At 40.9% G+C, this 15,076-nt stretch overlaps 1 protein-coding gene across 18 annotated transcripts in view; it reads right to left on the reverse strand.

Moving 5' to 3' along the window:
* Positions 1–15,076, reverse strand: part of ATP2B2 (ATPase plasma membrane Ca2+ transporting 2) — a 368,316-nt gene that overhangs the window by 8,766 nt on the left and 344,474 nt on the right. For 4 of the 18 annotated variants that reach the window (XM_081176142.1, XM_081176144.1, XM_081176148.1 and 1 more), the window contains one exon: positions 3,374–3,545. The exons of 12 other annotated variants lie outside the window; for them this stretch is intronic. In XM_081176142.1, the coding sequence (XP_081032268.1) occupies positions 3,374–3,545 (172 nt within the window). Of the gene's footprint in view, positions 1–3,373; positions 3,546–11,433; positions 11,483–15,076 lie in introns of all 18 variants that reach the window. 2 more of the 18 variants (XM_081176149.1, XM_081176146.1) reach the window with 2 other exon arrangements.

The following is a 15,076-nucleotide window of genomic DNA, read 5'->3' on the forward strand; positions in this document are numbered from 1 at the left end:
ACCCCAAAAAGCAACATCATTGCAATATTCAGTTTATAGTATCACACATCGGTATGGCTTTGCACAACCAACAACCTAACAAAATATTTTACAGGAAATGTGACTCCAAATCTAATTTTGAAAATGTAGCATTATAATATATATAGTGATACCTCTTAGCTAAAATTTTAAAACTAAAGCAGCAGCATGTTATCTTTTAATATGTTAGAACAGAAGGATAAAGGAGATTAAATGACAGGTGGAAGAAAAATGTGCAACTTTTACATGCTCCGAGTCTGCAAGTAGAGTTAGCTTCCAATGCCAGCTACAGCAGGAGTATCAATTGCAATGGCATTGGCATAGAAAGATGGCATATGCAGTTCTTTGGGTTTCATATCCTATATACTGGTTCCTGCCTGCTTTTTAAAGTTACTGGAACCAGCTAGTTGCATAGAAAGGTTTGCTGATATTCAACTACAGCAGCCCCCTTGCATGACAGACTTCTATTCACACACACTTATCCTCTCTCTCCTTCTTGCCAGAGAGTTGCAGACCCCACCTCCCCAGAGAAGAATGGGGCTGGGGCTGCAGAAAAGCAGAGAAAGGAAAAGTGAAGCTGCACGTGGTGGTGTGAATTTGGGTCTTGCTCAATATTTTTTAGTGCAATCTGGTTTTTAAAAAGTCAAAGGCTCTAACATGCATGCATAACTATTTCATTTTTGCCTCAAAACTCTTTATAAATGTTTAAATGGTTTAAACAGCCTTTTAAAAATGTAGTTAAATGCAATTGCAGAAAAATAGTAACCATGGGATAACAACTTTCATGTGACTATGCATGCACATTTTATACTTGTTCAGCTACCACAGATAATGTGAAAGCAATAGCTGGCAAGGGAAGCAATCTTATTGTAACTTGAGTAGTTTTGTTAAAGGCACATATTTACCAAATTAATATTATCAGTGGTTGCCCACTTGTGGCAACTCTCCCAGAGAGGCACACCCTGTATAGGAAAGTCTTTTAATGTGCAATGTTTTCTTATGCTTTTATATATGTTGGAAGTCACCCAGAATGACTGGGGCAACCAAGTCATATGGGTGGGGTACAAACAATAAAATCATTATTATCTTTCTATATATTTTAGGTGCCAGGCAAATACTTTCCTCTTTACCTGTTCTTTTGACTTAATTTGAAATGTGGCATTGTGGCCTCCTTTTGGGGGGTGAGAGCTGTAAGTTCTGCCTGTGTAGCTGTGTTTTTAGGTTTTTAATTGCTTTTAATGTATGTTGCTGAAAGTCTCTGTCAGGATAAAGGTAGGTCATAAATATATAATACAATAATAATAACAGATTTAAATAAAATAATAATAATGATGATGCTGTAATGGGTTTGAAGTGTTTAATTTGTGTTTATGTGTAAAGCCTGTATCAGACCTTGAAAATGTGATCAAGATCCATGTGTATTGGATTGTGTGTGTGAACCCACTTCTGACACCAGTGTCACACTTCTGACACCAGAGTTACAAGATTCCAGGGCCCCCTGGGGGGTGACTCAGGACCGTGTTTCCGTTGGGAGTTCAGACACAGCAGAGGCTGTCGTGTTTTAAGATACTGTATATGGTTTATTTTACACATATATACAACATTTAGCCTTTGATGGAGGGGTGCACAGCAGCACCTCAAAATGCCACCTTATCCTTACGGCAGAATCACCAGCCTCCTTTCTGATCTGCAGGCTATCTTGGTCTCCAGGGCACATGCACACATAGTTCCTTGTCTGCTTCCTTGTACCATCTTTTAATGGTTTATGTTTTATTGTGTTTTAAATATTTTGTGGGGAGCCACCCAGAGTGACTGGGGCAACCCAGTCAGATGGGCAGAATATAAATAATGAAATTATTTATTACTATTATTATTTTTATTATTTCTACTAATTTATTTGCCGCCTTACTCATTCACATTCCAATGGCTAGAACTTTTGATGTGCTGAAGTACTAATGGTTAATTCTCCAAGGCTCACCTATGAAAGGAGTTTGTTTGACTTCATCAACACTAGTTGATTGACTAGGATTAAAGGCTGGTATACACTTAGGAGTTTGATCAAACTGCAGGAGGCAGTGGAGGACAGAAGTGCCTGGCGTGCTCTGGTCCATGGGGTCACGAAGAGTCGGACACGACTAAACGACTAAACAACAACATACAATTAGGATGTTTACCTAGGTTAATTAACTCTTCAAATGCTAATTGCTGGTGCTCAGAAGTAGGTCCACACACACCTCTTTCAATACACATGAATCTTGATTACATTCTCAAGGTCTGATAGAAATCTTTACACATAAAAACTAATTAAACCCTTCAAACCCCTCACATTACTTGGTTATAATACACACTGAGACTGTCTTATAACACATCCCAGATATAACAAACAAGTTCTAATTAAATCCTAATATTTACTAAACCTAAATATTTAGCATCTATTATGTTACTCTTCACTGATGGAATACATTTAGGGATGCTGCACACATAGGAAATTCTTAAGTTGGTTGTTGATTATTTATACTTTTTTTACAGGGTATAATGTTTCCTATTTATTTGAATAGGATTGTATCCAAAGATGGAAGCCTCTTTGATCTAACAATAGCTTTCATCCTCAGAAAGGAGAATTAAGTGTATGTTCACCCTCCTCCCTGCAGTCCCCATCACCCATAAAAATTTCCCCAGGGAGTTTGGGGAACTTTGGAACAGTGTCGTTGTTTGGGGCGGGTGTTGCAGGGGTGGATGGCAAGAATAGTCTCCTTCCCTGTTCCACTGATAAGAGGCTCCACTGGACCAAAGAGTCTTTCATCAGTGGAGACACAACACTGGACACAACCGGAAGTATACTAGGCATTCAGTAGTGAACTGCATAGATAACAGTATTAAAGAAATGGGCGTGATAATAGATTTAATAGAACAATTTACTATCTCAGAGCATGTGTGAGAACAATCCTGCTTTATGTGTTTTCAAGTGTTGTCCTACTACATAAAATCTAGTCCAATATTTTATAAAGCAAAGCAGCCTTGGAAAGATGAGTCAACAGGAGATGTAGTTTACAATCTAAGAAGAAATGTGAACATGTGAACTGTTCAGAGGAGATTTATGATATAGAGATATTTTCATAAAAGAAGAAATTGGTATTCATTCCATAGGAGGTAGCTTTATAGAGGCACACCCTATTTCTGAAAATGGAGACCTGTAAGGAAAAGTGCCACTGTGGTGTGCCAATATTTCAACTATATGACTTATTCTGGAATATAAGAGGTGGGAAAGGGACATAATCTTGAATGGCCCAGTCTTGAATGACTGCTAGATAAGTTGGCATCTCTGTAATCAGATGCATTAAGAATACACACTCACGCCCAGCCGCCGCAGCAGTTGTGCTGGTAGGAGAGGAAAGAGCATTGGATAACGAAACGTGGCTAGGGCTAGAAATATTGGTTACATCCTGGTTCTGGCTTGTGACGGAGGATTGTCTCCTGAGAGCCCCCTGAAAGGAAGTGCCACTCTTGAAAGTATTGACTACTTCGATCTGTAATGGAGGAAAGAATGAGACAAGTTGCTTGACGAACGGACAGAACTTTGCAACCCACAGGAACAATATTTTCTAGTCAAGTTCAGCTGCTCATACAAACAGTGCTTCCATTTTCAAGGTAAGAATAAAACAAGCCCCTTTTAAAATTTAGAATAGACAGGCAGGTTCTGTACAGAACAACGTTAGGCAGCACAACTGACAGTTTGCCAACTCATTTCATGGTAGTTAGAAGAAAAACTGTTATGTATACATTTTTGTTATTATTGGGCTTTAATAATAAATTAATTCCAGACATTACTATGGAGTTCATCTGCAGATAGTCATTACCCTTGTATCTATTACCGTGTAGATTTTCTTCAAAAAGCAGGACAGGGAAGAAATTCAGACACATCCAATCTCATTTTAAAAACAAATTCTACCTATGCATGTCTATTCAGAGAAAAGCACCATTCAGTTCAACTGAGCTTAGCCCCTGTTAAGTGTGTATAGGATTGCAGCCTGAAATAATAGTACTGAATAATAAATGCCATATGAACCACTTTTCTGACCATTTCAGATTCATAATAGTCAAAAGGTAAACTGAAGACTTCTTATGTACTTGAACCACATTAAAATTACCTCATTCTTTTTTTATCATTCACCAACAGTGATTCTGATTATGAAAGTTGCACAGTGAAATAGCTTTCCATTTACAAATAATTTACTAATTCATTGTATTGGGTACACCTGTACATTTTGGAGCCAAGTAGAAGATTCAAATTGCATCCACCCAGGTTGAAAATATCATTTTTTACCCAGGATCTTTCTTCTGAGGCACCTGCCACACAGGACCTGATGGCAGGGCAGAGTATGAACCAGGAAGTCTCTTGTTTTCATATCACCTCTGCCCTGAACACAGCCATTCCTTCTCAGTCTCGATTGCTCCATGGAGGAAAACACTGACTTACCTGAAAGGTCTGTTGCAAAGATTACAACCAGATAAATAACACATTAAGCACTTTGAACATTTGAAAGTGCTATACAAATGTTAGGTGGTATTATACTGCTACACATTATGTTGCTAGGAAAACAAATATGGATATTAGATGTATTAGATATGAAAACAAAGCTCGACAGGCTAAGTTAGGCTTCAAGAGTTCATAATGCAAACCTTGCCAAAAAAAGTAATAATCCTTGAAATACTCTTCTGTTTCAATTAAAATACTTAGGGATGATATTACACAATTATATTGAAGAGGCTGCAGGGGGTGGAGAGGAAATCCACTCCCTGCAGAAGACCCCTGGGTCTAGAAACAGGCTCCTCACCACAAGCAATTTTTGCCCCACAACCTTTAAACAGGCTATGCAGGGGATATGCTGACTACTAGAAATGATCCTCTTACTCCAAGCCCACCCCACAATAGCTTTTTCCTCCTGGGAGGCCAGTTTAACCTCAGCATCTTCTCACAGTCTGGAGAGAGCTGTCCTGGCTGTATGAAGCGGTCATTTGACAGCCAGGGATGTGGGATTCTAAGACCCATCCAAATTCAGAATGTACTGAAAACAAGCAGAATCATTTCCTGATTTTAGGGGAAATGGCTTAGCTTATTTTTGAATCATTACAACACAAGCCATGGGTAGGTCACTCATTTCTTCTTATAAATATTTTGTCACAGACATTTTGGCAAATATACAATTACACACACACACTTGTGATTGCCATTAAGGGTTATGGTAGTGAAGTGGAGATTCCACTGTGCCTACTGCAAAAACATTTGTAATATAACGGAAAGCACAATACTGGTGTTTTTAGACTAGGTGTTACATCAGAACACCTTAGGATGAATATGTTTACATACGTCTCAGTAAGACACAAATGGATCACAAAATACTGATCAAGGTATCACAAAGATACCTAGGATTAGTACGAATGTCACATTTGATGCTTTAACGGGCTGAAACATCTTTCTTTTGCACACCTGCTCAAAGCTATGTTTCTTCATCTTTGGGCTCATAGGAAATGTTAGGCTCATGGGATCAGGGCAAACAGAGCCTTGCTTTCAGAATACTGTGCAGAGCTGAACATTCAAGGTATGATGTTCACCTGTGTGAGCACCTTACTTGGGACATTTGTGATCGTCACTAAGAAGCAGTTAGGGAGATCCACATGTAGCAGAATGCATCTTTGTGTGCATTACTTGCTGGAACAAAAACCACATTCGTTTAATGTGCATTAAAATGCACATAAGAACATCAAAGCTATCTATTAAAACTGGATTTCTCCTCATCCACATTCTGGAGCAATATAAATAACTTTTAAAGCACAAGTAGAGTGGAGCTGGAATATATGTACTGTGTCTGGACACAGATATGTCCTTTATGGCATACCCAGTACATTTTGAAACTTCTATTCTTTCAACAGTAAATATCCATTCCTACGCCACAAACCTACTGCTTTATCCTAATCTTTAAAATCTCCCTTCCATTTCAAAATAACTTTGCCGTTCAGCATTTAAGTTTCTGTTCAAGAAACATAAGTCTAAGCTCCTTTGGACATGTAGCTATGTGAATTCATCCCAATATTTACTTATTAATAGGGCAGGTTGTCACATGATCTGGCACATGGTTCTGGAGAAGCCATGCTGTATTTCATTTGGTAGACCATCATGAACTGTTATATCCTGGGCATAACAATTCTATCTGGTCAAGGAATGGACAACTGAAAGTGAATGAACCACAAATCCAAAGCCTTGATGGAGTCACACCAGCAAGCATACAGCATTGCTTAAAATTTTATAAACTGCATGTTTTGATTCTTTGAAAGTCACTTTGAGACCCAGATCAGGTGAAAAGTGGAGTATGTATATTTAAAATAAACAAATAATGAAAAATTGGAGGATTCCCTGTAATATGCCTCGTCTTCCCTGACACTTTGAATCCTGAAATGGTCTTCTCTTGGACATCAGGAACCCTGAGAAATGTAGTTATTAATCTACAATGGCTGAGTCTTTAATACGGATGCCTGGTGTCCTGAACTAATGCCATTAGTGTGGGGCTACCTTGGGATGTGAAGGTATTAAACATTGTTAATTGACCGATTGATAAGATTGATAAGATTTAGGCTTACTTTTTGATGTGTTATCTTGGAGTGATAGTGTATCTTTTATTATGTGCTATAGTTTCTTTGTACCATTATGTTATTTAGACTGTTTTCTGTGAACTGCTTTGAGTACAAATGTATTTCATCTGATTCCCTGGTGGCACGCTGGAATGCGGAGTTAACCAGGGCTATTGACTGTCTGGCTCCGAAGCGCCCTCTCCGATTGCATGGAGCCCGGACAGCCCCGTGGTTTCCCCCGGAGCTGAGGGTGATGAAACAATCGTTGAGACGGCTAGAGCGCCGGTGGCAGAAAACTCATTCTGAATCAGACCGGACACGGGTTAGAGATCAACGTCGAGCCTACCAAGTGGCAATGGCGACGGCGAAGAGGGCCTTCTTCGCCGCCTCCATTGCATCTGCAGAAAACAGCAGCAGGAGACTTTTTCAGGTGGTTCGCAATCTATCGGAACCACCTGTACCACCGGGGCCTGGTAGGGACCCCAAGATCTCCTGCAATGCTTTTGCAAAGTTTTTTGCAGATAAAATCGCTCAGATTCAGAATGAGGTAGACTCCACCGTGGGAGCAGGGCCAGGGCGGGAGAGTGCTAGAGTTCTGTCTGGTCCTGTTACATGGGATCAATTCCAATCTGTTACCTCCGAGGATGTGGACAGACTGCTTGGACAAGTGAAACCGACCACCTGTCTCCTTGATCCTTGCCCATCCTGGCTGATAAAAGCGAGCCGGGAAGGGCTGGGCGATGGGCTCTGCGGGGTGGTGAATGCTTCCCTCTGTGAGGGAGCCTTCCCAGACCCGCTGAAAGAGGCAGTCATTAAACCGCTTCTTAAAAAAACATCTTTAGACCCGGCCAATTTGGCCAACTATCGCCCAGTCTCAAATCTGCCATTCTTGGGCAAGGTGATTGAGCGGGTAGTTGCTGAACAACTCCAAGCACGCCTGGAGGAAACGGACCATTTGGATCACTTCCAATCGGGATTCAGGCCTCACCATGGGACTGAAACTGCCTTGGTCGCGCTGGTTGATGATCTCTGGTGGGCTAGGGACAAAGGTGAGAGCTGTTTCCTAGTTCTGCTGGATCTCTCAGTGGCCTTTGGCACCATCGACCATAACATCCTTCTGGACCGTCTAGAGGGGCTGGGAGCTGGGGGCACTGTCATACAGTGGTTCCGCTCCTTCCTCCTGGGCCGTGTCCAGAAAGTGTGTGGGGGGGTGAGTGTTCAAACCCCTGGGCTCTCACTTGTGGGGTGCCTCAGGGTTCTGTCCTCTCCCCCATGCTTTTTAATATCTATATGAAGCCGCTGGGAGAGATCATCAGGGGGTTTGGACTGGGTGTTCATCAGTATGCAGATGACACCCAGCTCTACCTCTCCTTTAAATCAGAACCAGTGAAGGCGGTGAAGGTCCTGTGTGAGTGCCTGGAGGTGGTTGGAGGATGGATGGCGGCTAACAGATTGAGGTTGAATCCTGACAAGACAGAAGTACTGTTTTTGGGGGACAGGGAGGGGTTGGTGTGGGGGATTCCCTGGTCTTGAATGGGGTAACTGTGCCCCTGAAGGACCAGGTGCGCAGCCTGGGAGTCATTTTGGACTCACAGCTGTCCATGGAGGCTCAGGTTAACTCTGTGTCCAGGGCAGCTGTCTACCAGCTCCACCTGGTATGCAGGCTAGAGTACTGTCTCGCCAGAGTGGTGCATGCTCTAGTTATCTCACGCTTGGACTACTGCAACGCGCTCTACGTAGGGCTACCTTTGAAGGTGACCCGGAAACTGCAATTAATCCAGAATGCGGCAGCTAGACTGGTGACTGGGAGTGGCCGCCGGGACCACATAACTCCGGTTCTGAGAGATCTGCATTGGCTCCCAGTACGTTTCCGAGCACAATTCAAAGTGTTGGTGCTGACCTTTAAAGCCCTAAACGGCCTCGGTCCAGTATACCTGAAGGAGCGTCTCCACCCCCATAATTCTGCCCGGATGCTGAGGTCCAGCGCCGAGGGCCTTCTGGCGGTTCCCTCATTGCGAGAAGCAAAGCTACAGGGAACCAGGCAGAGGGCCTTCTCGGTAGTGGCGCCCGCCCTGTGGAACGCCCTTCCAGCAGATGTCAAAGCGATAAACAACTACCTGACATTCAGGAGACATCTTAAGGCAGCCCTGTTCAGGGAAGTTTTTAACGTGTGATATTTTATTGTATTTTTGGTTTTTATGGAAGCCGCCCAGAGTGGCTGGGGAGGCCCAGCCAGATGGGCGGGGTATAAATAATAAATTATTATTATTATTATTATTATTATTATTATTATTATTATTATTATTATTATTATTATTGGAAAATGCAGTATATATACAAACTTACTATAGCTTTGGACCCAGATTCTTCACTACCTAACAGGCCACAGTGTCTCTTTGGCAAATTTGCCAAAGGCTCATAAATTGCTGAACAGCATTCAATAAGAATCTATTTTGACTACAATAAATTGCATTCTTAATATTAAGGGGCACTTACTTACTTGACTAAATTAATCCTTTTAAGTAGAATTGAATACAAATTCTGGCTTGAAATATTCTAATGCAATCCTAAGCACTCTCCAACAGGGACAATTCAGCAAGCTTTCTAGAGTCCCTGCTAAGAGACTATCATGTATGTGCCATTGTGGAAATCTAGTCAATCAATTTTACATGCTCTTCAATCATATGATAAAAGAGGTCTGTACTAAGACTAAAAAACAAACAAAAACCAAGTTCAAGTAAATATGGAAAGATCAGTATTTACTGTCCATAATGGCACTAAGATTTCACAGATGTATTTGTACCTAAACATCCCAACTTGCTGAATAATTAGTGGAAAACATCTGTTAGAAAAGCCTAACAATGGGTATTCTGAAGGCAGAGCATGTTTAAAGTTTGCCTTCTGTGTGAAAGCAGTAGAGATCATATAAAAAGTTATCACCTGTTCTGTATTGAAGAAGAAAGAACTGAAGTCAAACTAGGAAACATTTTAAAGGAAACTGGATATTATATTCATTTATATTATAGTAGTAACCTGGATGAGTAGAATTTTGCTAAAAGCCCTTGTACCTCTTCAAAAGCGAAAATTTAATTTTCCCTTCCCCTTCAGCTATTGCACTAAATTCTTAAAATGCCATTCAAGACTACTTTGGTGATGAAAGTTGCAGTTTATTACTCTAATATGGCAACTTGATAAATCAATCTTGCCAAATAGGCAAGAAAATTGAGTAATCTGAAGTTTTCCCCCTCCTGTCTCCTAGTTTGTGCCTTAAAGTTACTAATTTGTTCCATATGTAGATACAGGAAAAGCTGGTAGAAAATGCTGATTCTGCTGCAACATGAAACTATGGTTCCTCACTATATGAGCCTTGGGTTTGTGTGCTCCTCCTTTACATCTTTTGTGTGCCAAAGACAAAGACTGAGAGCCTCCACTTTTACTTTTAAACTAAAAGCAGTTCTATCCAAATTTGAGCAGCTATGGTTTGTAAGGACAATCCAGAATCAAACCTTGTCTTGTTCTCACTAGCCATCATTTAAGCAAATCAGTTTTCTAAGCCTGATATGAAGAGCACACAACCAGAGGCACTCAAGTAAAGTGTTATTTCACATTGCAGGAAAACATGGTTTCTCACTACATCTGAACTCAGTCATGATCTAATCTCTTAGCTAACAATATTGTTATTCAAATTGGAATATAACAGAGGCTGCTGTTTACAAAGTTTAAACAGATGAACAAATAAAATCCAAGCGCAAGATCTGTCACAGACTTTAGCTTTAACCCACATCTCCTGTTTTTGTCTCCTCCTATTCAAAGTGTGTGTGTGTGTGTGTGTGTACGTGTGCGTGCGTGCGTGCGTGCGTGCATGCGTACATGAGAGAGGGAGAGAATTTCCTGGGAATGTGTTGAGATATGGTGGTGGTGGTGTCATTTCAATTCCTATAATGCAAGACAGGAGGGGGGAAAGGGTCTGAATATTGACGTGCAGGACTCCTTCGTTGTCTCTCCTGTAAGGGTACACAGAAGAGGGAGAGAACAGAGACTCCACCTTGATGTAAACCAGAGGGTTGGGGGTTTACCTCTTCAAGTTCCATCTTTCCCCACAGAGGGGGGACGGTTGGGGAATAAGAGGCCAGTTGATACACACTAGATGCACACATTGAGTGAAAAAATCAAAGAGTTGGAAAAGGTGCTCCAATCACCCTCCCCATGTTTCTAGAAGTGTATAATGCATTGGAGGATTTCTATCATTCCGCCATTCATGAGGAAGCCTATCAACCTAATCTTCACAGAAATCCTTTGTTTGATTATTTCCTGTAAAATTCAGTAGAGGTGTACTAATTCATTTGGGTATTCTGCTTATCTGAACTGCGGCATCCGGATGCACCATCCTGACAGTAACTGCCCAGCAGTAATTCTTTTACTAATCTGAACTTCCCAAACATCATGGGAACTCTCCAGTGGATATATTGGAGCCACTTGCAAAACTCTTTCTGAATTAATGGCTTGTTGATGTCAAATGAACACATGATGGAGGCATGGAGCGGGGCAGTCACAGACTCCAACTGGCAGGGAACGTAAGCCTTTCACAATACATCTACTTCTAAGCAGAAAGGAAAGTGAACAGTGTTGGTTAGCAAGAAAACATCATTATGGTTTATTTTGGTTTAAACAGTAAACAACAAGAATTTTCCATGGATCATGAAGATAAAAGTATATAGAACTAAAGGATATTTCTCAATCTACAAGAGGAACTAAGAGCAGTTTTTGCTCTTTGTTGTTTACACTCACCACAACCAGAAAGACATCCTGACAGAAATGTCAACAGACAATACTCCTCCTACAGCCATCAGGAAGAAAATAATTCACATTTAGAGGATTACTTAGGGCTGATAATAGCCCCCCACTTGGGCATATAATTAAATATTTTTCTTTCTCGGAGAGTAATCCCAAATCACTACTCTAACCCAAGTGAGCAGATCTTCATTTAATTATTTACACAGTGAAAAATGTAAATTTATCCAGCTCATTTCGTTGTTCTGTATGGGACAATGACAGTAAAGATGATCGTATCGTATTATCATATATCTATGGTCTACTCCCATTCACCCAATCCCACCGCTTCCTTTTCCATTCTTTTTATTTCTTTACAAAACTTTACAAAAATCAAAAGGGATAATAGAAATTTTTCTCTTGCACTAAAAACATTCACAGCCCCCCCCAAAAAAACACACCACCTTCTGCTTTAGAAAATTAACTAGCATTTGCTTTAATAGAACCACATTGCTTTAAAAATCTGATTGTAAAAATAAACCTTCCAAGATGGATTAATTTTACCCTCGAAGTGCCTTGACCTTACAAAGCAGTATTTTCATTTTCTTCTACTCCATTGCATTATAGGGAGCACATCTTTTCAAAGCTTTGACTAAAATAGTCCTTCCAGAAACTGACTATTTTTAGTACTACCTCCACACTTTACTGCAGTGACAAACACCCCTATTCAGAGAGCAGAAAAAAGAAACCCACATGATTGAAACATTTTTTAGTAAACAAATTTTGTTGCAAATTTTAATAAACCTGCTTCCATCTTTTTCTTCTACTGACTTGGATATATTTATCATGCATAGCCTTTTCCTCATATTATAGTAAAACAATTAAATATTTTTTTTACAAGCAGAAAAAGGTAGAATCCTGGTGCCATGCCCAACTTCTCTAATTAAAAACAAATGCAGTAATACAACATATGGAAAAACTTTTTTTAGTTTCTAGCTCTCAAGGTTTTGCTGACAAGATAAAGAACAAGGTTAACACTATTTCAAGTTTATCACAGACATCTGTGTGTGTGTGTGTGTGTGTGTGTGTGTGTGTGTGTGTGTAAGGTAAAGGTAAATGGACCCCTGACCATTAGGTCCCGTCACGGACGACTCTGGGGTTGCGGCGCTCATCTTGCTTTATTGGCCGAGGGAGCCGGCATACAGCTTCCGGGTCATGTGGCCAGCATGACTAAGCCGCTTCTGGCGAACCAGATCAGTGCACGGAAATGCAGTTTACCTTCCCGCCAGAGCGGTACCTATTTATCTACTTGCACTTTGACGTGCTTTCAAACTGCTAGGTTGGCAGGAGCAGGGACCAAGCAACGGGAGCTCACCCCGTTGTGGGGATTCGAACCGCCAACCTTCTGATCAGCAAGCCCTAGGCTCTGTGGTTTAGACCACAGTGCCACCCGCGTCTCCTATACATTATATATATATATATATATATATATATATATATATATATATATATATATATGCTTTCGTAGATTTTCACGGGTACAGGAATGCAGGTTTTGGTGTCTTCGGGTGTCTTCCCGTGTAAGAGTTGGGGTGTCTAGGCGACGTTTCGACGAGGTCTCACTCGTCATCTTCAGGCTGGTGCTTTCGGCTTCTTGTTACTAGAACAGAGCAGGATCTCAGTGTTTGAGTTCCTATAAATACTGTTGAGGGGGTGTGGTGTATAGCCTCCAACGTTCTGGGCAGAGAGGAAGTTCCTAGGTTAATGTGCCTTTTCTTCTTTTGTTCATTAATTACTTGGTTAGAAAACCAAGGGGTCTATGAAATACCCTGCAAAGTCTGCCCAGCCACGTACATTGGACAAACAAACAGACGAATAAATGCACGTATCGCAGAACACAAGAATGCCGTCAAAAAAGAAGAAAAAACTTCCTCTCTTTACCAACACATGAAAGAAACAGGACACGAAATTAATTTTTCAGATTCCAAATTGCTCTTTAACATGGAACACCACCACAAGAGAATAATCATGGAAGCCATCGAGATAGAGAAACACCCTCACAACATGAACAAGCGTGACGATACGTCCCGCCTGCCAGACATCTGGAAAATAGCCCTCCCCACAAAAACCGACACCAGAACCAGAGGCACACAGAACGCCATCTCCAATCAACCACACCAGACCCAAACCCAGACCCTCTCCACAGATAAATTACAGACACCATCCAGTAGCCAAACCATAGTGGCACCTCCGGATGCTGCACCCCCCTGCAATCCCTACACAGATCTGGCTGGCACAGGGCACAAAACCACAGCTCGCCCCTATACACGAAGCCAAGCCAGAGCACAACTAAGTGCAGTACAGCCATCTTCTCAGAAAAACTCTTTACAAGGTCAAGAGGTCAAGACACGAAAGCTTTAGCAACTAATCCACACCTAATGACCCTCCTAAGTGGTACTCAGAATATCACTCAAGTAATCACTCAAGATATCCCTCAAGTAATTAATGAACAAAAGAAGAAAAGGCACATTAACCTAGGAACTTCCTCTCTGCCCAGAACGTTGGAGGCTATACACCACACCCCCTCAACAGTATTTATAGGAACTCAAACACTGAGATCCTGCTCTGTTCTAGTAACAAGAAGCCGAAAGCACCAGCCTGAAGATGACGAGTGAGACCTCGTCGAAACGTCGCCTAGACACCCCAACTCTTACACGGGAAGACACCCGAAGACACCAAAACCTGCATTCCTGTACCCGTGAAAATCTACGAAAGCATATATATATATATATATATATATACGTATATATATTCAAATATAAATTTTTGATGGTGCGAAACAAAGGGTTCATTAGTTTCAAAAAGACTCATGCAAAACTCCTGGAAAACAATACAAGATTATCCTATTTTTTTATGAATGAATACAGTAACAGAGATAGTGCAACACAGAAATGTTTGATGTATCACAGTAGCTTCTAGGTGTAATGCAAAGTTACAGAGCTAAGTATGCTGTTTATATTGCAAGCCTGCATATATTTCTTTCAGATTTTGCTAGTTTACTTGTTTATAACTTGTAGGCTAAGGAAACATTCTTCCTGTGCTTTATACTTTCTATTCTCTTTCCAAGCCCACAGACACAGGTGAAGGGGGACTGCTGCCCACATCTGAAGAGTATAGGGGCCACTAGGACAACACCAAATGAGCTGTAATCCCCCTATTGCCTGAAGGCTGGCCAACATAATCACAACAATGGAATATTTAACTCACTTGAGGACCCAACAGAACTCTTCTATAAAACTTTAGGCATTTTATTTCCAGAGGCAGCAAGAAGAATGCACTAACTCTGGTTCAGTAAGTTAATCAGTTAAACATTTCTTGTCTGCGCTAAGGCTTTAAAATTAATTTGTGGGTCAATCAGAATTAATTTTATAACTAATCAATTGTTTTTGAATAATTTACCATCCATTGTGGGATGGCAGAATCCAAATTATCAATTAATAAATGGGGAAATTGACTTGGAGTAGGTGAATAATTGATTGGGGGGGATGTTTACAGGGGAGCAATGGTCATGCCACAACAGACCGAAGAGGACTAACAGCCAAAAACACAGAGGGAAAATAAACTACAAAAGCTTTGAATACACCCACAGAAACACTAGAAC

This window comes from Podarcis bocagei (assembly GCF_964188305.1).
Source record: "Podarcis bocagei genome assembly, chromosome: 2".
Classification (NCBI taxonomy): Eukaryota; Metazoa; Chordata; class Lepidosauria; order Squamata; family Lacertidae; genus Podarcis; species Podarcis bocagei.